General features: G+C 53.4%; 1 protein-coding gene across 20 annotated transcripts in view; it reads right to left on the reverse strand.

Annotated features, from left to right (window-relative positions):
* Arhgef10l (Rho guanine nucleotide exchange factor (GEF) 10-like) overlaps positions 1 to 24,216 on the reverse strand; it is a 151,523-nt gene that overhangs the window by 40,970 nt on the left and 86,337 nt on the right. For 10 of the 20 annotated variants that reach the window (XR_003955021.1, XR_003955020.1, XR_001784205.2 and 7 more), the window contains 9 exons: positions 23,814 to 23,993; positions 22,787 to 22,903; positions 21,600 to 21,692; positions 19,830 to 20,003; positions 14,803 to 14,948; positions 12,885 to 13,066; positions 9,678 to 9,793; positions 8,733 to 8,860; positions 7,260 to 7,360 (listed from right to left, as the gene is read on the reverse strand). Coding sequence is in view for 15 of the 20 variants with exons in the window: in XM_030253821.1 (XP_030109681.1) it covers positions 7,260 to 7,360; positions 8,733 to 8,860; positions 9,678 to 9,793; positions 12,885 to 13,066; positions 14,803 to 14,948; positions 19,830 to 20,003; positions 21,600 to 21,692; positions 22,787 to 22,903; positions 23,814 to 23,993 (1,237 nt within the window). In the remaining 5 variants the exon portion in view is untranslated. Of the gene's footprint in view, positions 1 to 7,259; positions 7,361 to 8,732; positions 8,861 to 9,677; positions 9,794 to 12,884; positions 13,073 to 13,301; positions 13,317 to 14,802; positions 14,949 to 19,829; positions 20,004 to 21,599; positions 21,693 to 22,786; positions 22,904 to 23,813; positions 23,994 to 24,216 lie in introns of all 20 variants that reach the window. The other 10 variants (XR_003955018.1, XR_003955019.1, NM_001112722.1 and 7 more) reach the window with 2 other exon arrangements.

A 24,216-nucleotide genomic window follows, 5' to 3' on the forward strand; every position in this document is an offset into this window, starting at 1 on the left:
CAGCCAGCCCCAGGTCACCCACCTCAGCACACCAGGCATTTCTGGAGGTTGCCTTTTTGGATCTTGTCACATTTCCCAACCCCCACCTGTGTATGGTTCCCATGCGTGCATGTATGTACGTGTGTCCATGCATCCAAACTTGGTTTGTCCTCATTTCTAAAGATGGCACCCGGGATATTGGGCATGCCCAGGCAAGCATTACAGCCGAGCTCTATCCCAGCTATTTATATACATGGCCTACACACACTTGATTAAGCACACACTTCGATCCTGGGCTAATGGAAATGACCCGGACGTGCTAAAGGTCGGCTGGGCTAAGCTGTGCTGTGTGGGAGGTTAGAGGTTAAATGTGGTTTTCCCTTCAGATGAGCCTATGAGGCACAAGGCATTATAACTGAAGGAACGGGGTTGGCTCTGCTCCTCCACGGGCTTCTCCATTCTGGTGTGCATGCGATGTGGAAGCAGGAGGCTCTCTACCGTGCCGCTGGTCCATGGAGGCCAAAACTATCTATCCATGTGCTTTCTATGCAAACACAACAGTAGCAGCTTTTACGAAAGGCCAAAGAGAAAGGCTGGCCTGTGTAATGATGAACCACTCCTGAGAGAGACCCAGCCCAAACGCCAGCTGGGTCACAGAGACTGGAGTGGTCACATGGGTGACCACCACACTGGAGAAGCTGTAGGCTCCCTATAATGCACAAAGGCTGGCCGGGGACCCCGATGGCTCCCATCCCTGTCTGAAGCCCTCAGCAGTGACAGCATTTCCTAATGGGCCCCAGAAGTGGCCCTTCACACTCTGGGCCCTGGAAACTGTCCCATAAAACCTATATCCCTGTCACGGGAAAGAGGGGAAAAAGCCAGCATGTGAGAGATGTGTCAGGCCAAGCACGACTTCCGCACATGCATACAAGTCGCCCCATCGGGGAACCGCAGTAAAGAAAGTAAGCCATTGGGCTGGATGCACAGTACGCTCAGGCCACGGTGGGAAAAGGCCTGCCCTGCTACCTCTCAGTTAAGGCCCAGCAGTAAATAAACACAACCCAATTTAAGATGCTATCCCTGCCCAGGGAACACTCACAGCCAAAGTCACCATGCCACGCAGGAGACCTGTGACGCTCACCCACCTGACAGCCAGATAGGTGAACGCACAGCACCCACCCCCACAGCTCCCCCCAGCTCCTCCCTCTGTCCCCCTGTTCCCCCCCAGCCTATCAGACCCTGGCATTTCATCACCATATATATTTTTAACGATCTGACCTTCTCCCTCCAGATGGTGCCTTTCTTGTGTGCAACTGAGATTGCTAAATGAAAATGGAGTTGTGGGCTCCCCATCTGTCGCTGCCATTGTCCCTGTCACAAAACCAGAGCGGCTGAGACCCGATGAGGAGGCTGTGGCCACTGAACATGGAAAGTCTACCTGGGGTAGGTGACATTCAGGTGACGCACCAACGGCACAGTGGTGATTTCGACTGACACTAAGTGGAGGCTTATTTAGGGCCGTGTTTGGCAACGCTCATGGTACTCAAGAGCCATTGTGGCACAGGAGGGAGCTCTAGGGATGGAAGCCTTCCCCCTCCCCCCTTACCCCCTCCCCCAGCCTAGGAAGCATCTCCTCAAACCTACTAGAAGCACCCTAGGCACCACCTACCCCAGCCTTCAACACACTGTGTGACAATGAGCTTGTTGCCCCATCTAGAAATCAGGGGACCAAATTCCAGTCATTTGGAGTTGTTGGGGGGAGCCTAGAAAGACCATCAGTGAGGTCTTAACAATTTGAGGAGAGGCTGAGCCACCTCTAGCCCTGCTGTGTGCTCGGCCTCCAGGGTGAGGTCCTCACCATCACGGACCTCTGGTCTCAAAATTCCCACATCCGCGGCCATCTTCAGGGCCTCCTCATCAGCCGGCCTGATACAGGGAGACACTACTAGTCACAGCCAGTCAGGGAGATGCTACCAGTCACAGCCACCAGTCACAGCCAGTCAGGGAGATGTCACCAGTCACAGCCAGTCACCAGGCCAAGCATCCTTCCCCTAAGCCACCCCACCCTGAAACGCTCAATGCTATCCATGGAAGCCAGCTGAAGGCCACAGCTTCCCAGTTGGAGTGTAGGGCTTCGTACCCCTTCCCAGAGAAGAGGGCCACCATATTCAGGAAAAGCTTAGAGCAGTGGTTCTCAACCTGTGGGTCTCAACCCCTTTGAGGAGCGAATGATCTTTTCACAGGGGTCAGCTAAGACCAACGGAAGACAAGATATTTATATTACGATTCATAACCGTGGCAAAATTATAGTTATGGGGAAGCAGCTGAAATGATTTGATGGTTAGGGGCCACCGCAACCCGAGGAACTGCACTGAAGGGTCACGGTACCGGGAAGGTTGGGGTTCTCCTCAGTTCTGCTACACCCCAGTTCTCAAGACTCTCCTGACCCTCACTCACATCCCCAGGCCCCAGGAGAACCATTGGCTTAGGGGGTCCTAGCACAGGGAAGGTTTGCAGAGTTAATGAGATTTAGACCTAGGACACAGTCAGGCTTCCCAGGGCGAAGGTTGCAGGCCTGCATCAGTACTGAGTAGACATGAAGACAGAGAGCTGAAGGCTACACCAGAGAGGAGACACGGGGAGACTCCCAGGTTGTGTGCAGCCTCCTGCCTGAAGCCCCTGAGGCTCCTCCTAGTGTGGGTGTGACAAGGGCCTGCCACACCCAGGCCTTCTCTGGAGAGCAGTCAGGGAAAGGTTCTGGGGCCTGGGGATATGAGGGTCGGGGAGCAGAGTTTTAAGAACTGGGGTGGGGGGTGGCAGCAGAATTCTGAGAGCCCCGACCTTTCCTTCCTTCTCTGGAGCCCTCTGTGTGTACCCATAACCAAGCCTCTATGTATAGAGGCTAGCAGCTGTGATGGGTGGGGCAGAGTCTGGCCCAGCTCTGCACTGCCATGGGAGGCTGAAACTCCTGGGTGCAGGGCTGCCACACACACCCAACGCCCCAGTTCCCTGCACTCCCTGTGGCCTGAAACACCCACATGGTCCCTACTCTCTGATTCCCCCCGAGCTGGGTGCTAACAGCTGGCAGGACAAAGCAGCCTAGAAGCCTTGGAACTATGGACCAGTGTCTTCTAGCTCCAGGTCGCATGGTATAAGGCCTGCCCAGTCACCTGCTGAACCTTCCAGTGTGCCTGAGACCGTACTGCAATAAGCAAGGGTCCTTAGAGATCCAGTCTTGTCACAGATGGGGAAACTGGGGCTCAGGAAGGAGGTCTGCCTTTCCCAGGATCACAGGGTAATGCCAGTGTTTAGAAAGGATCCCCTTCTAGGCCAAAGCTTTCCTGTCCCTCACTCAGTCTTTGGGGGGGCTGCCATCCTGACTCGCTGATGCAGAAGAAAATTAAACACGATAAAGGACTGGCACATCTTTAACATGGTCTTGCTCCTTGCACATCACACACACATACACTCACACATACACACACACACACATGCTTGTACACAAACACACACTCTCACACATACACACACACACATGCTTGTGCACACACACACAAACACACACTCTCACACATACACACAAACACACACATGCTTGTGCATGCTCACACACATATACACACAAACACACATATATGTGCTTGCACACACATACATACACTCACACATATACACACTCACATACACACAAACACACACATGCTCGTGCACACACACATATAAAAACACATATATATGTGTGCACACACACAAACACATACATGCACACACATATGTATACATACATACAATATGCATACACATACATACATACATACATGCACACATACATATACACACATACATATATACAAATACATACACACATAACACATGCACACACATATGCACACACATACATGTACACACATGCGTGCACACGCGCACGCACACATACACACACACACACACACGACACTGCAGATGAGAAACAAAAGCAGCCAAATGAAAAGCACAAGTTATTCAAGCCCTAGGGGACCCAGCATTCAAATATAATTTCAAACGACTCTCCTATTAAGGCTGCTGAAGTGACTATGCGTGGAGATAAGACAGTCCACGGGCTCAGTCAGTGCCAGGCCCAGCAGAATCAGCCCAATTCCGCAGACCGTCCAGGTTCTACTAGGACACTGCCTGAAAACCCAGCCTGGGAGCTCAGGCCTGTGATTCAGGTACCTGGGGAGCTGATGTGGAAGGGTGGTGAGTTCAAAGCCTGCCTGGGTGACAAAGTAAATTCAGCTCAGGGAGCAGGGGTGGCCCCCCTCCCCAGCCTCAAAACAGAAGGAAAAGGAGAAGTGAGGATGTTAGTCAAGCGAGAGCCTTGCCGAGCATGTGTGAAGCCCTAGCTCCATCCAGACAGTAGAAGGGAAGGAAGAGGGGGACAAGGAGGAAGGAAGAAGGAAACAAAAAGGAAGGAAGGAAGGGAGGGGGGGACGAGGGGTACAGGGGAAGGGGCAGGAGGGCAGGGGTAAGGAGGCAGGGGTGCGGGGAGGCAGAGAGGGGCTTACAATGGGTTTAGGCATTGGCCCACCTGGCCGTACATAGTTGGGAAGGCAGCATGTTCCTGCCCCCAAGGCCCAGCAGGGGGCACCACCTTAGCCTTCCAAGGGCCAGAATCTCCAAGTCTTATCTTAAATAAAGCCTTCTCTTCACCCTCTGAAGAGCTCAGGTCTGGCAACACCAGCCCTAGACCCAGAGCCAGGGCACTGACCAAGCAGACACCTCTAATCCCAGCTCCTACAGAGCCACACACCCCTCCCCATCCTCCCCGGGGCCCTGTGCCCAGCAGCAGAACACCTCACTTGGATGCAAACCCAACTGTGATGTCCCACCCAGGCTCCCCATGTTCCAGTGAGTACCTTCAGCGCACACCCAGAACAAGTTCCTCTAACAAGTCTTCCTTCTAGACTCGCCTGCAAGTCTCACCTCTGCTCTACAGAACACCATGGCCATCTGAGACAACACCTAGCTCTTTCACACACACACACACACACACACACACACACACACACACATTCATGCACACATGCATACACATGTTCTCACATACATACACACACACACACACACATTCATGCACACATGCATACACATGCTCTCACATACACACACACACACACACACACACCCTGCTCTGGCCACTGTGAACCACCCACTGCTGCTGCCCCAGGACCTGCACACTTGTGGCTGCCACACCTGGATCACTTGGCCCAGATCGTCCCATGGCTTCTCCCTGACACAGCCCTCACTCTTAGTGACAGCCACATGGTCCCACTTCACCCCCTTCACAGTCCAGCACTCCACTTAATGTCCGTGTGTCCATCCCAAATTCAAGTTCCTCGAGAGCAGAGAGCCTTCTGAGTTTTGTCAGGGTCCTTTATGCCTAAAATTACCAGGGGATGGGGGAAGCAGAGGCAGGTGGATCTCTGTGAGTCCAAGGCCAGCCTGGTCTACGTAGTGAGTTCCAGGACAGCCAGGGCTACATAGGGAATGGAGCAAACAAAGCTGGAAATGGTCACCTATGAGTGTCACTGCAGTACTGAACAGACTAATAGACCCTTGCAGCTTGCTGGCCGCCCAGCCTAGCTCACTCAGTCAGCCCTAGAACAAACATGGGGAGCTGGGGAGGCGGCTCAGTGATTAAGAGCTGCTTTGCCAGAGGACCCAGGTTCAGTTCCCAGCACCCACATGATGGCTCACAACTGCCTATAACTGCATTTCCAGGGGCTTCTTCATCCTCTTCCAGCCTTCCATGGCATGCAAGTGGTACACAGACATCTATGCAGACAAACACACACGTGGTCTTGGCTTTTAAAGTGGATGGTGTCCGGGGAACACCTGAGGCTGGCCTCTGGCCTCTGAACGAGTACACACACACACATGCACTCACACATGCATACACATGCTCTCACATACATACACACACACATGCACTCACACATGCATGTACATGCTCACACACACATACACATATGCATGCTTTTGTGTACATACGCACCTAGACACACATACACTCACACATGCATACACATGCTCTCACACACATACACACACACATGCATGCACATGTTCACACACACACATACACACATGCATGCACACACATACACGCATGCATGCTTGTGCGCACACACGCATCCTGACACACACACACACATATACTCACACATACACACATACTTACATGCACACATCACACACTCACGCATGCACACACACATATACACACACATACACACACTGCTATATGAGACAAATGAAAAGGGTTTTTAATGAATGAAAGGCAGCTGACAGAGGCCTGACTCCTCATTCAGGAATGTTTTTTAAACCTATTGGAGGAGCTGGAAAGATAGCTCAGTGGTTAAGAGCACCAGCTGCTTGTCCAGAGGACCCACGTTCGATTCCCAGCACCCACATGGTGGCTCACAACCATCTGTAGCTCCAGTTCCAGAAGATCTGATGCCCTCTTCTGGCCTCTGAGGGTACTGCATGCATGTGGAGTAGATACACATGCAGACAAAACACCCGTATATAAAATAAAAAATTAAAAAAAAACTCATCTACAGAAAGATCACATACACAGTCAAGGTAAACAAAGATGCTCCCAGTATCAGCTAGACCTCTACCATACAGTCCTGACTGTCCAGGACCCTAGCCATAAAACAAACAGATACAATCTTACAACCCACTGCATGTTAATCTGGCAGGGTTGGGACAGAGGCAAGTGAGGTGGTGGAGGCCCTGGGAAGTGGCAGAGGCCCTGGAAGCACAATGCCTGGTGTCTGAATCCTACATCTAACCCTACCTGCTGTGTGATTTCATAAAAGTTACTGCACCTCTCTGGGCCCGAGTCCACAATGATTTTTTTTTTTAAGTTCTCAAAGACCTACCTCAGGGAGCTTATGAAAAAAAGATGTCCGTGGGATTTTGCAAGCCTCCAGCCTGGTATTTATTTATTTTAACGTACTGAGATGTGTATCAGTGGTGATTAGGTGCCACCAGCGTGTGCTCCCTCAGCTGGTTAGCAGTCAGGCAGGAATCACCTCCCCCTGGCAGCTAATTCAGTTTGTGTCAAATCCCAATAACTCATCGACAAGAAAGCCAAGGCTTAGAGAGGGAGGGAGTGGTCTGCATGGCACCGCCTCCCTCCCACTGGGACACGCCCTGTTCACTGACCATCTCCAGCTCACAACCCCAGCTGCTCTCCCTGCCCCGCCCTGGCTCTGCCCCCAGCCTGTACTCACTTAGTCCAATCTTTGCCAAGTGTAATCTGTTGACCCAGGAAATCTTGCTCAGGGGGTTCGGGGTGATGAAGACCACCATGAAACTGATGGGCCGGCCAGACCTGTGGACAGAGAGACAAGGCAGGACCTATGAGTGCCTGGTATAGCAGCTGAGCTCCACAGAAGGCCTTGGAAGGGGCCTGTGGCCTGGCAAACTCCACCCACTTGGGGGGACCTCCCTCCACCCTCTGTGATGGGCAGGGGGCACCTGGGCCGAGAAGCTAAGCCATTCTTGGCAGCCCAGTCCCAGCACCCCCAACACCCCTGGCTTTATGCCCAGCTAAGATCCTGGCACCATCAGCTGCCAGTGATTCACTGGCCTCCAGAGCTAGGGGAAAGGACTTCATACTGTCTCTCCCCAACGGCTGGTGGGCACTCACTCGGGAGATGACTGCAGAGTGGACACATGGCAGGAAAAGAGGAAGGAGGGAGGACAGGAGGGAGGGCAGAAAGGAGAGAAGGTGGAAGGAAGGAGGGATGAGAAAGAGGGAGGGATGGAGGAAGGATGGAAGGGTAGGGGTGGGAAGGATGGAGGGAGGGAGGAATAGAGAAGACTGGAAGTCACCTCAGAGCAGCAGGGCCCCTTAGAGTCCTGTGAGTAAGCCCACCCCCTGGAAGTGGGCAAGGCAGTGCCTCTCAGTCTCTAGGTGCCCAGGAGAATAAGGCACAGGAGAGGAGGCAGCAGAGGAGGGGGCAGCAGAGGAGGGGACACCTTCCGAAGCTCAAGCTACAGCCGCCCACATTCAAACATCAGGGCCCTGCTCTCTTCTTGGACCTCTTTCCCGACCTCAGAGGCCCACGCTCTGAGGAGCCAAGCAGCGAGCAAGCGGTTCCCTGACTCCCACTGCTCAGATCCCACCTCCTGCAGAGACGCTCACAAGCAAAGCTCAGGGGTCCTGAGCCTGGCCCCACTTCCTTGTTTGTAAAGTGAGGATACTCAAGTCCTACAAAGCTCTGAGAGGGCCTTTCCCTGTTAGTCTGCCTGCCTGCCTGCCTGCCTGCCTGCCTGCCTGCCTGCCTGCCTGCCTGCCTGCCTGCCTGCGGGGTGGGCTATTCGCTGCCTCCAGACCAGGGAGGAGCCCCACAGCAGAATCTTGTGAGCAGAGGACCTGAAAGAGGCGGCTGGGTCTATCTATGAAGATCTGGGATGTCACAGGCTGAGGTGAGGGAAGTGGGTATGACATGGTAGGCCCGGTGAGTCTGCCAACCAAAACCAAGCTAACCCAAGATGTCAGCAAGATGACCCTTCAATCCCAGCTCATTCCTAAGTACCTACTTAGTGTTAGGTGCCATCCTGGGCATGGCCCACCGTGGGTGTGCACCGTCTCTCTCTTATCACAGCAGTTGCAGCAAGCAGGAGGAGGTCCCAGGCGCTCTCTCTCTGACCCTCCCCCTCACTGGGGGCAGCCCCTCCCTCCCACACCCCCTCCTCACTTGTCTGGCTTCCCGGGGAGCAGCAGCCTCAGGCGGCACTTGTTGGCCGAGTGAATCTCCTCCTCCTTCACCCGCATCAGCCTCTGCAGCGCCAGGCACCAGTCTTGGGCCACAGTCATGTTCAGATTCTAGTGTTGGGGAGAGAAGAGGTCACCACAGTCCCCTGGCTCCCGAGAAAAACCACAGAAAACCTAACACAGTCACGGCACCCGGGGCACATGGGATAAAGCCTTCAACAAGGCTGCGCATTTAGTCACACGGGAGGCAATCCCGTCTATATACAGGACCTCCCAAGCCTAGATGAGAGCCACCCCACTGCTGCTTCCTCTCAGAGAGACACCTGAGAGGATGCTCTGAAGCCTGGGACAGAGGCCGGGGAGGAACTGTAGGACCTCCAACTAGTGCACAAAGACAGATGTGATGTTTTGTACATGCTTTGGCCCAGGGAGTGGTACTATGAGGGGTATGGCCTTGTTGGAGTGGGTGTGGCCTTGTTGGAGTGGGTGTGGCCTTGTTAGAGTGGGTGTGGCCCTGTTGGAGTGGGTGTGGCCTTGTTAGAGTAGGTGTGTCACTGTGGGTGTGGGCTTTAAGACCCTAATCAAAGCTGCCTGAAAGCCAGTCTCCTAGCTGCCTTAGGAACAAGAAGTAGAACTCTCAGCTCCTCCTGCACCATGCCTGCCTGGAGGCTGCCATGTTCCTGCCTTGATGATAATGGACTGAACCTCTGAACCTGTAAGCCAGCTCCAATTAAATGTTGTCCTTATAAGAGTTGCCTTGGTCCTGGTGTCTGCTCACAGCAGTAAAACCCTAAGATACCAGACATATGCAAAGCTTTCTGAGAGGGTCGGTGGTCCCAGCCTTTACAACTGCTCCCTGCTCAGAGCCAGGGCACAAAGGGGTACCATGCAGGGGCAGCTCCCTCACCACCCCAGGGGCCACACCTACCTGGTAAGTGCCATGCAAGGTGCTGATGAGGAGGGTGATCTGCTCCACCACGGCCAGGTCCTTCTGCAGGTCCTGCAGCTCCTGGAAGAGGCGTGGGGGGCCCAGGTACACCTTGTCTGGTAGAGAAGACACAGGGATCAGCCTTGGGGCTGCGGAAGGTGTCCTATCATCAGGAAGCTGACAGGGATAATAAGTCAGCCATGTCCACAGAGAAGAGCCAATGGAAATGCTGAAGAAAATGTGGGCCAGGCTTTGGGACGGAGGTCCCAGCAGAAGGAAGGTGCCGCACCTGGGATGGTGCCATAGTCAGTCTATACGGAGGTTCACAAGGACCATAAGACTAAATCAGCCACGCTCGGAGAACTGCGGAGCCTTCGACGGGCCAGAATGTGATGGGTATGGGCAAGCCAGAGAAGAGTATGAGGCTCCTAGCAGCCTGTGAACAGCATACTGTTCAGTGACTCATAGTGGGGCCCTGCTATGCAGGGCAAGCAGGGTCCCTGCTCTTATGGGACTTAGGACCCTGAGGGTTGGGCAGACAGTGGGGGAGGGGAGTGAATTAACCAGATGGTAGAGAATGCTTGGGAGAAAGGTTCCAGAGCAACAGGCCAGTGGTGGGCCAGGAATGGGCGGGCCTAGAGCTCAGATGTTGATACAAATACAGGGGACACGGGGGACAGGGAGAGACAGAGCAAGGGGACAGGCAAGATGATGCAGAGAAAAGTCCTTGGATGCCACCTTGGGAACAGGGTGGTGCACGCTAGGCCAGGGTTTCTCAGGCTGGCTAAGGGAGCCAAGGCCTGTTTCTGAATTTTCACTGTGATCGGCTAAGAAGCAGGTGCGCATCCCACACCTGTGTGACTTTAGTGCCACATTCTTCTGCGTGGAGTCAGAGGTTTTGAGGGTTTAGGAGCTGAGTGAAGCTGTGTCACGATCAACGGGAATCAGTACAGGGGTACACGGGATGGTAAGGACGCACTCACTGACAGAAAATGCTCAAGGAATGGACGTTGATGGGAAAATGGGGTTCCATGTAAGGTGCCCTGTAGGATTTTGGGGGACCCACTCATAGGAAAGCATGCAGTGTCTATAGTGTGAGCAGTTCAGGCTCAGTGAAACAAAACAACTGTCACCATACATTTATACTGTGGACAGGAATATTATTTATTGTCCTGTAGTGTTGTTTTTCTTTCCTCTTCTTTTCTTTTCTTTTCTTTTCTTTTCTTTTCTTTTCTTTCTTTCTTTCTTTTTTCTTTTTTCTTTTTTTTTTTTTTTTTGGTTTTTCGAGACAGGGTTTCTCTATGTAGCTCTGGCTGTCCTGGAACTCACTCTGTAGACCAGGCTGGCCTCGAACTCAGAAATCCACCTGCCTCTGCCTCCCAAGTGCTGGGATTAAAGGCATGCGCAATCACTGCCCGACATGTAGTGTTATTTTTATCTAGTTTGTGTTTTGTTTGGATTTTACTCCCGCTCAAGGGCTGAAAGCACATATGTTCACGGCAGAGAGCCTTCTCTGTGTCCTTATTTGCATAACAATGTGATTAAAAAATAATCTAAGGCCAACCAGGGATCTACAGAGCCTCTCCCCTTTCAAGGGGGTCAGGCTGCAGAGGGAGAGAGTCAGGGACACAGGGGTCCCCAGAGCAACAGTCTGGGAGTGGGCAGAAGAAGGGTATGAAGTTAGGCTGAAGGGACCCAAGAGGGACAAAGGGACTGGGGACCGCCCCTCTCTCTGGAAGGGGGCACAGTGGTACTGCCTCAGAGGGACTGAGCATCTGTCGCAACCATGCCTCAAAATTTCCAGAGTTTGGGGCCCAGTGAGGCAAGCGCCCAGGCAGGGCTGTGGGCAGAGTCGCTGCGGGGAGGGGAAGTGAAACTGGAGCTCCGGTCACTAATGGCAGGTGCCGCGTGCAGTGCTCCGATCTGCCGGCCAGGCCTGCGGTTTAGTGTCTCTGGGCACCAGACCCTGGCTAAAACGGAGGTTCTGGGAGGCCAGCCGTCAGCCATTGTCCTTAACACTGTCAAGTCTATAGGCTCTGGAATCGCCTGGGAGACACAGTTCTGAGCTCCGTGAGGAGCTGCCAGATTAGTGGGAACCGAAGTGGGAAGAACCTCTCGGAAGGAACGTGGGCCCTGGGCTGAACTAAAAGGGACCTGACCACCGCCATGCACCTCTCTTTGCTTTCTGACTTTAAAAGCAATGTGAGCAGCCACCTCACACGCCTCCTGTTGGGACCTCCCAAACTAAGCATTCCTTCCTTAACTTGCTTTTTTTTTAAAGATATTTTATCACAGCAATGAGAAAAGTAACAACAAGAAAACTCAGCCTGGACGGGGCTTTGGCCCAGGCTCAGCTCGGCAGAGGTCGGCTTGGAGACGGTAACTGAGGATACCCTCCACTCAAACAACGAGAAAGGGCCCAGACTGGGGAAGACCCTGCAGCTGAAGGCTCTACACTCCCGGGCCAGGACCCCAGGAGGCCAAGGAGCCACATCAAAGGGTGGGAGGGAAGGAGGAAGTAGGCAGATGTCCCCAAGATGGCCACGCAGGCCTGTATCCCAAGAGCATCAGACCACTCAGGTTGTGATGGCATCCTACAACATACACAGGCCACACGTGAAAGGGACAGTTCTGGGGCAGGTGGAGGGGACTAGAGGGACAAAGAGAGGGAGGAGAGCAGCCAGAAGCTACTGCACTGGTCCATGTGCACAGGAGTGGAGACCATTTTGCAAGTAGAAGACAGACAGGGAGATGCTACCAGGCACGGTGCTCCTGTCTTCAAGCAGAGTCTAAGAGATTGGGTCAGGATGAGAAGACAGGGACCCGGGAAGAGACAGACAGACAGACAGACAGATAGACAGACCTGAGTTCCCTACCACCCCTGTGGGTCATGGGGTAAGTTCCTCGCTGTACCAGGAAGCACACTAGGTACAGACAGAAGGCACCTGTCCAAGAGCCCACAGGAGGCAGTTAATAGCCAAGTCACACTTGGCCTGTGTTCCTGTGAGGGCGTCTAATTCAGGGTAGGGAATGTGTGCAGGGTGTGCGACAGCCATGAGACCACGGGGACGCACATGTGCAAGGGAAGTCGCAGCTCTGCACTGAGCTACAACAGCAAGACTCTCTCGGCCCAGGCCCCACCAACCTGTGGTCCCTGGCCCCGGTTCTACAACTCACAGGTGACAGGCAGCAGCCAGTGGTACTCACTCTGGGCCTGCCCTGCAGCAGTGGCCTTCTTGGCTCCAGCATGCTGGATGAGCAGATTGTCTTTGTCGTAGGTGCCACCATCCTGACCCACCTCTACCACCTGCACCTGAGGCAGAGCTGTGTTCCACTTCACCACGTACTTGGGCCCCAGAGGTACCAGGCTGCTGATCTCTAGCTGGCCCCTGTGGGATAGAAGAAGAGCGCTGGAGAGCCTGCTGCAGCCCAGCCCAGAGGCAGCAAAGCTCCAGCACCCAGCACCTTCGCTTAGCCAGGCACCAGGCAGCACAAGCTAAGACCTTAGGCCCAAACCCAGCCAGGCCAGGCAGTGCAGAAAACCCACACCAAGGCATTAACACCGGGGAGCCAGGCCTAGAATCAGAGTCACATGCCTGAGTCCCCAAGCCACAAGCTACCTACCTGTGGTTGGAGGGCCTGGAGAAGAGACAAAAGGGGTAAGTGTTACTGAGACTGCGCACTCCTGTGAGGCTGAGGACTCTGGGGGTGAGCCAACGGCCTGGGAAGCAGGCATGGAGGGAAGGACAACTCCAGAGTGGAGGCCGGGCCACCTAGGCCAGGTGTGACCAGAGGGCAACTATCCAGAAGGCCTCACTGGGGCGCAACCCGCCCTCCTCTCCGATTCTGACAGCAACCTCCCCAGCCACTCTGGGATCCAGAACAGAAACTCAGCAAAGTTAAGTGACTCAGCCACATTGACAAACCAGGGTCCCCAAACTTGAGCACTTACACCCATTCCTCTCATATGATCAACCCTGAACACTGTAAGGCCGAGAAGAGCGGTGGTCATGCTCCCACCCCTGCTGCTGGGTGTCTGGATATAATGAGACATAAGACTCACAGTGCCGGGGACTGTCCCGGTGGCTCAGGGGATAACGGAACTTGCCACCAAGCCTGCTGACCTGAGTTTGATCCCCAGGATACAAATAATGAGAGGAGTGAGAACTGACTCTAAAGACTGTGCTCTGACCTGTGCATACATATATACACATGCACACATACATGTACACACACATATACACACATGCACATACTCATACACATATGGGCACATGCAAATGCACACACACACACACAAACATGCACATGCACATGTGCACACACATACACATGGAAACACACATGTGCACACACACATATACACATATACATACCTGCACATGCACACACACATGAGCATTTACATACACAGACACACAGACACACAGACACACTGACACACAGACACACACACACACAGTGAGTACCCAAGCTGGGAGTGAACACTTCCTGTGAATTCCCCTGCTGAATGAGGTCTGGGCCTTTGCAGAGCGTTGAGTCCCGGCTCCCATGGCCTGGGGCAGGGCAGCCCCAGCTTGTTACATCACCCAAATAGTCAAAGGTCTTGACATTTGTGTGAATTCCTGTGCTAACCATATGTGAGGTCCCAGCAGCAGCCACAGGCCACCTTCCTCACAGCCCAGTTCCTTCTATCTCAGGCTAAGCCCACAGCCCAGAGCTTCTACAGCCTCCCATGGGCTGGAAACCATGCCTACAGGGCAGAAACACACTCCTCTGGGTGGGCTCTGAGTGGATACCAGCAGCCCTGAGACCCCGGAATCCCATGTGAGTCAAAAACGCAGGGATCTGGGGTAGATACAAGGAAGACCCTCTTCAGTTTCAAGGCTGTCAGGCTGAGGGATTAAGGGAAACTGTAGCACACAGCTCTGGCCCGGGAGTAACAGTAAGTCTGGGGTCAGAGATGCCCCTACCTAGGACAAAGCGGGGCGTGAGGGAGGTAGAGGAAGGTGAAGAGTCTGAGACCTAACAGGGTTATGGTGGTGCCATGACGGAGGCTGGGGAGAGGGAACCAAACAGCAAAGGTCCCTGGAAGGGGACGTCCCACCCTGTGCCAGGCTCTTACTTGAAGTTGATGTTGGCGCAGACCAGCATGTCATTGAGCAGGAAGACCCTGCGCTCCTTGGACTTGATCAGCTGCCCTCGGTCTCCATACACCGTCTCAGTCAGTGTCTCACACAGAAGCAGCTGCCGCTGGCCAGAGGTCAACAGCTGGAGAAGGGAAGGAACAGAGAAGGTCAACACTGAGGGTGTGATCCGGGATGCTCCCCAGACAGCCAGGCCAGAGGTTTGGAACCTCTCCCACCTCGTAGAAAAGAAGATCCAGGATAGTGTATGGTAACATACATATGCCTAAAGTAGCTGCAGCACTTGGGGAGTGGGGGGTTGGGAGGGGTACCATGAGGCTCAGGCCAGCCTGGACTACACAGGGACTACACTATCTCTAAAGTGGCAGAAGGCCCAGGGTACAGCTTAGCTGGTGGAGTGCTCACCTTTTATACATCAAACCCTGGGTTCCAATCCCCTGTACCACATAAACCTAGTGTGGTAGCACACACCTTCGATCCCAGCACTTGGGAGGTGGAGGCAGGGGGATGGAGAGTTTAAGGTCATCCTCAGCTACACAGGGAATTTGAGGACAGCCTGGGCTAGAGATTCTATATTTAAAACAAAACAAAGATGGTGGCTGGAAGAGGTAGAGGACCCAGAGTCAACATCTGTCACTAGATAATAAGGCACATTGGACAGAGAAGGCCAGGGCACACACATTGGGTTCTCTGTTCCAGGGAGATGGAGGGGAGCCTGGACAGCCACTCTTGCCAGAGCAGAACCCAGCAGTAGCCTCTTTCTCAGATGAGCTGGCTCCTGCCATCACACACACACACCACACATACACGTACACATACACACACATACCACATACCACACACCACACACACACATCACACACATACACACACACACACACACACACAAACACCACACATACACAACATATAACACACACATACACCACACATACACAACATATAACACATACACCACACATACACAACATATAACACACACACCACACATACACACACACCAAACACACACATATCACACCACACACACATCACATACCACACACACACCACACCACACACATATCACATACCACACACACATACACACACACCACACCACACCACACCACACCACACCACACACACACACCACACACATACACACACACCACACACACATGCCTTAGGATCCTGTAACCACCCTCAGCAGGTACCTCCACTGCTCAGATCACACAGTAATGAACATGGTATCTACTGAGTCTAGCTAAGAAATTCACAAAGCCGTTACACCAGGCAAACACAGACCACGGTTCGAAGGCCACAGCAGAGCACACTGAACAGGCCCAGGGCGCTCCTGAGTGTGGCCCTGGGAGGGTATAGGACGCCTTAGCTTTAAGCGTGCAGTGGTCACCCACTGAGGACCCTGTTGTTTCAATGCCAATGTTTAAGACCATCTCTGTCATGGAGAGACATGGTTTTTCGGAGACACTTGACCTGGAAGTGACCCACACCATCCCTTGCAGAGGATGAAACAGAGTAAGGGGGTGAAAATGGATCTTCCAGTTAACCATGCCTGTTCTAAAGAAACCAACGGCTCTCAGAGCCCAAGCACCTGAATCAACGCACCCCACCTCACTTGTACCACCCCCAAAGCATGCCAATCCCTCTGAGAAATATCCTTTTCCTTATAGGGTTTTATGGGGGGGGCTGTGAAATCTGTTACCGAATGGTGTGATTCTGATTGTCTTGGTTCCAACCTCGCCCTGCTGGCCTCCCTCGGAGAGGACCCTGCTTCCCAGAGCACTCCTCAAGGAGACACACCAACTAAGCTCCTAGCGGCAGTGACCCTGCTGCATGGTGGGCACTGTGGGACTCAGAAGCATCCCACACGGACTTCATCCGCTTAGCGCCCCTAAGGTACAGATTCTGCATGTGCACAGCGCCTACAACGCCCCGGCACCCAGCACCCACACAGGAGAGACACCCTCTGCTTTGTCTCCCTGCATTGTGTGGCAGTGCCCAGCTCTGCCACAGGAACTGGAATGGTTACGCCGTTCCCACCTTACCGAAGCCTCGAGGTCCCCCACGTCTCCCCCACAGTGTCCCTAAGCAAGGCAGACCCAGCTCATGGAAACACAACCCAGCCCGTGACCTTCCGCCTCCACCATAGCAGCCCCGATTGCCAGGACCTACACTGGGAAGAGGAAAGTCCCTTGGGCATCAGGCCTTCAGCCCTGTCCCTTACGCAGATTTAAAAAGGGAAAGAAAGCCTCGCTGTTGCCCCAGCGTCCCTCTGGAGGCTCCTGAGTCGGCTGTTTAGAAACAGCTCACGGGGCTCTTTCTGCCCACTCCCAGTTTCATTTCCGCTTCTCTCTGGGTGATGGACAGAGGCCAAACACTGATCCGATCCTCGACAGGACCAGACTGTCCAAAGACGCCCCTGGGCGGGAGGGCACAGCGTGCAGCCTGACGCCCTCTCCGAATTAGCATCCACACGTGGCCAGCTCAACCTTCACACAGAGGGGGAAACTGAGGCTCAGATTATCCATCCCCTAGCCTGATATCAAACTGGTCTCCCTAGCTACCTCCTACTATGTCTGAAGGCAGGCGGGCGGGTGGGCAGGCAGGCAGGCAGGCAGGCATGCATGCATGCATGCATGCATGCAGCAGAAGAGAATAGAAAGCTCTTCCCAGGGCGGTACCAACTGATGTCCCTCCCCCTGGTGGGCATTATCCACTGCTAGAAAAAGCAGCCTCTCGAACACAGAGGCCAGCACAGGGAGCTTTGGGAATTGACGCCCTCTCTCCAGAGACATTCCAAAATGGCAGGCTTGGGGCATGAGGAGTCAGTACTGTCCGGGGAGGGGAGGCACTGGTCCCCAGGGAAGCCATCCTGAATGGGAAGCTCCCCAAAGAAAGGGCGCTGCTCCCCTTTTTCCTTGCCACACACGCCAGATTCTGGGCTCCCAGAACAGAGGAAGCAAACCGGATGCCGACAGGTACCCTCTGTGAGACGTCACAGTGAGATCAACCGGAAGTGGGCAGCCGACCTCAGGTGAAAGGAACCACACAGGTCGGGTGGCACGCCAGCTCTTCCAGCCCTCGAATCTGAGGCTCATGGCATGCCATACTTTTTAAATGCCTCCAATGGCTTCCACTTTCTTAAAAGAACAACGAGGACCCAAGCGCGCCTGCAACCTGCCTGACTGTGGCTCAGAGGGGCCACGGCATGGGAGTGCCTGAAGCTCAGGACTTCGGGACCTCAGGTGACCCAGCCCAGCCTGATCCCGTGACCAGCACTGAAGGTCATATACAAAAGTCAAAGACTGCGGTCCTAGCTATCGAGCTCACCACACAGGCAAGCGTGGTGACAATAAGGAGCAGCCATTTCCCAGGCCACCCTCCTGGACAATCTTTCCACACAACTGAAATCTCTTCCTAGCAACAGCCAGCCATCAGCCTTTGGGAGTCCCCAGGACATCAACCATTTCCTGTGACCTCACACCATGTCCCCTCTCTGGAAACACCCATCTGGTAGGCCCTGGAGAGGTCACCTCACCAGCGGACCATCCCTGTCTACCTCATCCTACAGTCAGTAAGCGTAGGGTCTCCAGGCCTGCGTGGGGCAGTGAGGGACTCACACCAAGCCCCTCATGCTGGCAGGAAACAGAAGGACTGCAGCCCACAGCGACTGATCTTGTCTTTTCTTTTTTTCTTATCTGTAACCCTGGCTGGCCTAGAACTCCCTATGCAGCCCAGGCTGGTCTGAAACTCTGGCTCTTCGTACCTCTGTCTCCTAATACTAGAATCACAGATGTTCACCAGCACGCTGCCTGAAAACCTGCATTTCGACCTCAGTGAGGAAAGCACTTGCTTAACGTGCATAAAATCCTAGGTTCCATCCCCAGCACTGCAGAAACTGGGCATGGCGGTGCACGCCTATAATCCCATCATGGGGAGGCAGAGGCAGGCTCTTATGCGATGAACGGAAGTTTCACCCCTTAGTAGGTCAGTAAAAAAGCCTATGGCCAATGAGCTAAGGCAGGATTAGAAGGTGGGGCATCCAGCAGAGAGAGAGGATTCTGGGAGATAGTCAGGCAGGAGATTCGCCCCAGTCACAGAAGAAGATGGTCGTGTTAACTGAGGACCAGGTAACCAGCCACACCACATGACTTAGACTAAAATGAATAGGTAATTAAGTTATGAACTAGTCAGGAAATAAGCAAAGCTTTTCGCCTAGGCATTTTTTTCACGAAATATTAAGTCTCAGAGTTGTTATTTCTGGGAACAAAGTGGACAGGTGAAAAAACACGAGGTTACAGATCGCTTTAACTAGACATTGTCCCATTATATATCTTTTTACATATTTATATGTATTTGTGTGTGTGAGTGTATGTGTGTGTGTGTGTGTGTGAGTGTGTGTGAGTGTGTGTGAGTGAGTGTGTGTGTGTGAGTGTGTGTGTGAGTGTGTGTGTGTGAGTGAGTGTGTGTGTGTGTGTGTGTGTGTGTGTGTGTGTGTGTGTGTGTGTATTACATGAAGACTTCTCAGATCCATTCTCCTAACTATATTAGTAGCCTATGGTTTCTAGTTTCTGTCTTGGTAATGAGACTAATAAACAAAACTTTCTTTTATCCTAAAATACCGTGAATCACAATGAATGTTCTATTCAGTGGATCAAGCTTCCCTCCCTCAGAGAACACTGCCACCTAGTGAGGGACCCCAGGGAAGCTGCAGAAGTGACAGGTGACACACAGCTAGCTGCAGGAGGGACAGGTGACACACAGCTGCAGAAGTAACAGGTGACGCACAGCTGCAGAAATGACAGGTGACGCACAGCTGCAGAAGTGACAGGTGACGCACAGCTGCAGAAGTAACAGGTGACGCACAGCTGCAGAAGTAACAGGTGACACACAGCTGCAGGAGGGACAGGTGACGCACAGCTGCAGAAGTAACAGGTGACACACAGCTGCAGGAGGGACAGGTGACGCACAGCTGCAGAAGTGACAGGTGACGCACACCCACCTTGTTGAGGCTGCTGCGGTCACTGACACTCTTGGTCAGCTGCTGGATCTCAGCCACCTGGTCGGCCAACCGCTTCTGCTCGTTCAGCTTCTCAGCCAGCGTCTCCAGCTCCGTGAGGGCTAGCTGCAGCGACAACCTGTCAGGGTGGCCCCGGGGAGTGTTCTTCAGCATGTCCTGCCAGGGCCAGAGAGAGCATGAATAAGATGTGCAACAGCATGTATACACACACACACACACACACACACACACACACACACACACGCGCAAGCGTGCAGCACCTCCCTCTACTCTGGAGTCAAAGCCTTGTCCTCACAGTCTACACAGACCAGGCCTGAAGCCTGCAGCTTGCAATGAAACCAAGGAACTGGACATAGAAGTCAGAGGCTAAGGCCTAGGGAATAGAGACAAAATGACCATGTGGTTTGTTCTGGGCATGCGCACAAAAGAACTTCATTAACGACGTCTCCAGGAGACACTTGTCCACCCAAGTTCATTGCAGAGCCGATCACAATAGCCCGGTAAGGAGGTAACCAGTATCCGAGAGGGTGGGGACAAAATGATAAACAGTCACCCCTGGGCCTTGGGAGGAAGGCCACTCTGGCCCAGGCTACAACACGGCTGAATGTTGAGGACACGACATCATCAGAGTCAAACACTCTGCAATTCCATTAGAGGCAGCTTCTAGAATTATCAAATCTCCGAGACAGAAAGTCAGAGGGAGGAGTGGCTGCCAGGGGCTGAGGAGATGGAGGAATTGAAAATTATCGTCTACTCCATCCAGGGTTTTAGTGAGGAAAGTTCACAGATGGACAGTGGGGACACCTGCTCAGTGGGAACGTGCTTGACACCACAGCCCTGCACACTGAGAGGTACAGCCCTGCACACTGAGGGGCACAGCCCTGCACACTGAGGGGCAGTGGGCCGAGAGCAGAAGTCTCCATGGACACTCAGTACTGACTTGTTAAAAGGTGTACTCGGCTCAGAGCCCATGCCCACAGCGCAGCATCTCTGAGGCAGAGGCGAAGACGCTGCCAGGTCCTCAGCCTGGCAGCTGTCTCTCAGAAGCCAGGTCATACTGTCTGAGGACTTCTGACCACAGGGTCTTACATGGGGTTGACACTGCTTCAGGCATCCTGTGTTCACGTTTAAGTGATGTCTGACCAAGAGAGGTTGGCTGACAGTAGGTTAAGTCCTGAAATGCTAAGCCTTGTTCCCCTCCTATGAGAGCAAGGTGTAACTCACGCTGACAGGCTGAAGACAAGGCTCAGCAGCTAAAGGCATTGCCACCAAACCGGTGGACCTGAATTCAATCCTTGGGACCCACATGGAAGAACATAACAGATTTATGCAAGTTGTCCTCTGACCGCCATGTGTTCACTGTGAAAATACACACGCGCGCGCACACGCGCGCGCACACGCGCGCGCGCACACACACACCTACCTACTGACTAGAGAGATGGCTCAGTGCTTAAGAGAGCTTTCAGCTCTTGCAGAAGACTCAATTTCAATTTCCCAACATCTATCTCGGGTGGCTCAAAACTGTCTGGAATTCTAGCATTATTGGATCCAACGTCCCCTGCCTCCAAAGGCACCAGCATTCACTCCCACAAGCCCACACACAGACACACATCCATACACATATTTTAAAATAAATCTTTTTTAATGCTACTGAGCATAATGAGCTGCCATAGGAATGGGCTATGGATGACAGCCACCTAAGCCTTCTTACCCACACTTGTCCCCTGAGCCTTGGGGAGCCCCAGGCAGTACCTGGAGTAGGAGGATGAACTGTGGAAATCTCTGAACAGGTTTCACCATCAACCCATAGAGGGTGACTCGGTCCGTACTGCACACCTGCCGCCGCTGTGGGGACAAAGTCATATGTCACTTGTCCATCGTCAACAGCAAGGGTCCAGACCTAGTCCTTGCCCCAGGAACCTCTCTCCCTGGGCTCCACAGTCAGGGACGCTCCCACATGGTACACCCTTTTTAAGCCACACCCCCAGGGGACCAGAACAGCCACTGAAGGCTTCCCAACCAAAGGCAAAACTGGAAAACCCAACAGTTTGCTCACTGCTGTCTATACAGAGCCATCACTATCATCCCGTCTGTGAAATTAAGAACACAAGCCTGGGCCAGAGTGAGGGTAGCCATGAGGGTCTTCCTGTCCTGCCTCGTGTCTGCCTGCTTGCTCTACCTACATGTCTCCTTTGGGTCCTGGCCCATGTCCCTGACAACCTCATGGCTACCACACAAGACTCTATCCCAGTTCAAAGCTCTTCAATGGCTCCTCAATACCTTAAATACCACACCAAGGCCCGAAGACCCAGAGAAGCCCAATCTAAACCACACTGCCTGCCGGAGCATCCTTATGCTCTTATCTTATACCCTCAGAATCCTTCCAGCCTGGCCTGCTCCCTCAGTCCTGCCTCTGACCCTTGTCAATATTTACACTGGAAACAGCTGTCTCCCTAAGACCCGTGTCAGACGGCTCCCCCCTTAAGAGAGCCTTCCTGGCCCACGTCCTCTTCACTGGGGCATGGGGCTCTTTTGCCAAAGCCCCAACATCTCATCTACTTGTGTCCTCTTTTGGACACAGGTCCCTGCAGGCAGAGCCATGCCCCTCACCCACCCTGCCACAGAGGATACAGGAGCCTAGCTGCAGCTGCTCGAGAATTCTGCAACTTCCCACAGCCTTGAACCTTGTGCTTGCAAGACCTGGGGATGCTCATGTCACTTCACAAACAAGGAAGCCACCGCCCGTGGGAACACGGGCCAACAGTGACACTCACCGTACAGATCCACCTGTGTGCCAGGTTTGCCCCAGAAACTGGGTTTCCTAGATAATCTAGCCCACAGCCATGACACCACAGAGGGTGAGACAATGGCCCTTCTCTCCTGAGGCACCTCCCCCAAGTCCATCCCTAGGGACTAAAGAGTACTTGGCCCCAGGCTACCTTGAGAAACTCAAGGAACGCTGGCTTGGTGAGACAGGCCTTCTTGATGATGGACATGGCGTTGGTGAAGTTGTTCACATAGTCGCTGTATACATCTAGGACCATGGACTTGGAGAACTGTGGGAAACAGGAGCGGGAGCTACATCAACATGGGGAGGAGAAGCAGCCACACCCACCCTATCACGCTCTGACACTCTGCTCAGGGAAGAAGAAGCTCGGATTTGGGGAGGCAGTCAGGGTCACAGAAGCCAGAGTCTACAGCAACTCGGAACCCATAGGGGAGAGAAGGCAGCCAAGGGCAGGGATGCTGCCTGGGCTCTATCTATTCTCTTACCATGCCCAGGATATGAAATGTCCCCAAGCCATGCATCTACAGCTATACTACAGAAGGTAGAAGTTAGCCAACCACTCACCATGGCCCCCTGGACACACCCACCTGAGATGCCCCATCTAACTTCTCCCAAACACTGTCATTCTTAAAACCATCCTTTCCGGAAGCAGAACCCAGAGGCTCACAGCCAAGCAAAGCTGGCTTGGCCACTTCTCACCACCTCCCCCTCTGAAGTCTGAGGGTTTCAGTTTGACGAGCAGGAATCCAGCACACCCCTCATTCCAGAGGTGTGGAATCTGAGCCCAGAGACATCCTTAGACCTACCTGAGGTTGTGGAACCAGGACTCCTGGACCACGAGCCAGGGCTCTTCCCCTACATCCTAAGGCTTTGTCCTGGAGCTCTGAGTGCACCCTGGGCCAGGACATGCAAACCCTCACTGATCACACTTGGCATGTTTAGAAAGGAACCCACACCCTGTCAGACCACCCTGAGGCTGCTCTCCAGGCAGTACTGCCACCATGCCCTGGCTTCAACACCATCTTGGCCTGGCACCTCTTCTGGGACATCAAGATGTCATCATGCTCAACCTGTCGTGCAGGACATAGTGACTGGGGGGGCTCTGACATCGTTGATTTTGATGAGGCAACCCAGTGTGGGTGGAGGCTGAGCCATTAAATCCAAGTAGAAACACCTACTGAAGCCACAAAGAGGTCTCCAATCTTCTCTGTGGAGTCCCACTCGGCCACGCGGGAGGACAGAGCGATCTGGAACATGGAGTGACAATGTAGAATCTCCTTCACGCGGAAGAACACCACCTGACACTTGCGGGCGCTCAGCGCCTTGGGCTCCATCTCCATTAGTGGGTTACGGTAATCCTGCCAGGATGGGGGGGGGGGATGAGACCAGCGATCTTCAAGACCATCTAGACAAGGCAGGCTGAGAACTGGACAGACACCCCACCCCACCCCATCCCACCCCACCCACAGCGGAGCCTTCGCGGCACAGGTAGAAGCATCCTGCGTTCCTTGTAGAAGTTTCTAAAAGGCTTTCCACAAATGTGACATTTCTGCCCTGGCTCTGTCACTCCATAACCCCCAG

This window comes from Mus musculus, chromosome 4, assembly GCF_000001635.26.
Source record: "Mus musculus strain C57BL/6J chromosome 4, GRCm38.p6 C57BL/6J".
Taxonomy (NCBI): domain Eukaryota; kingdom Metazoa; phylum Chordata; class Mammalia; order Rodentia; family Muridae; genus Mus; species Mus musculus.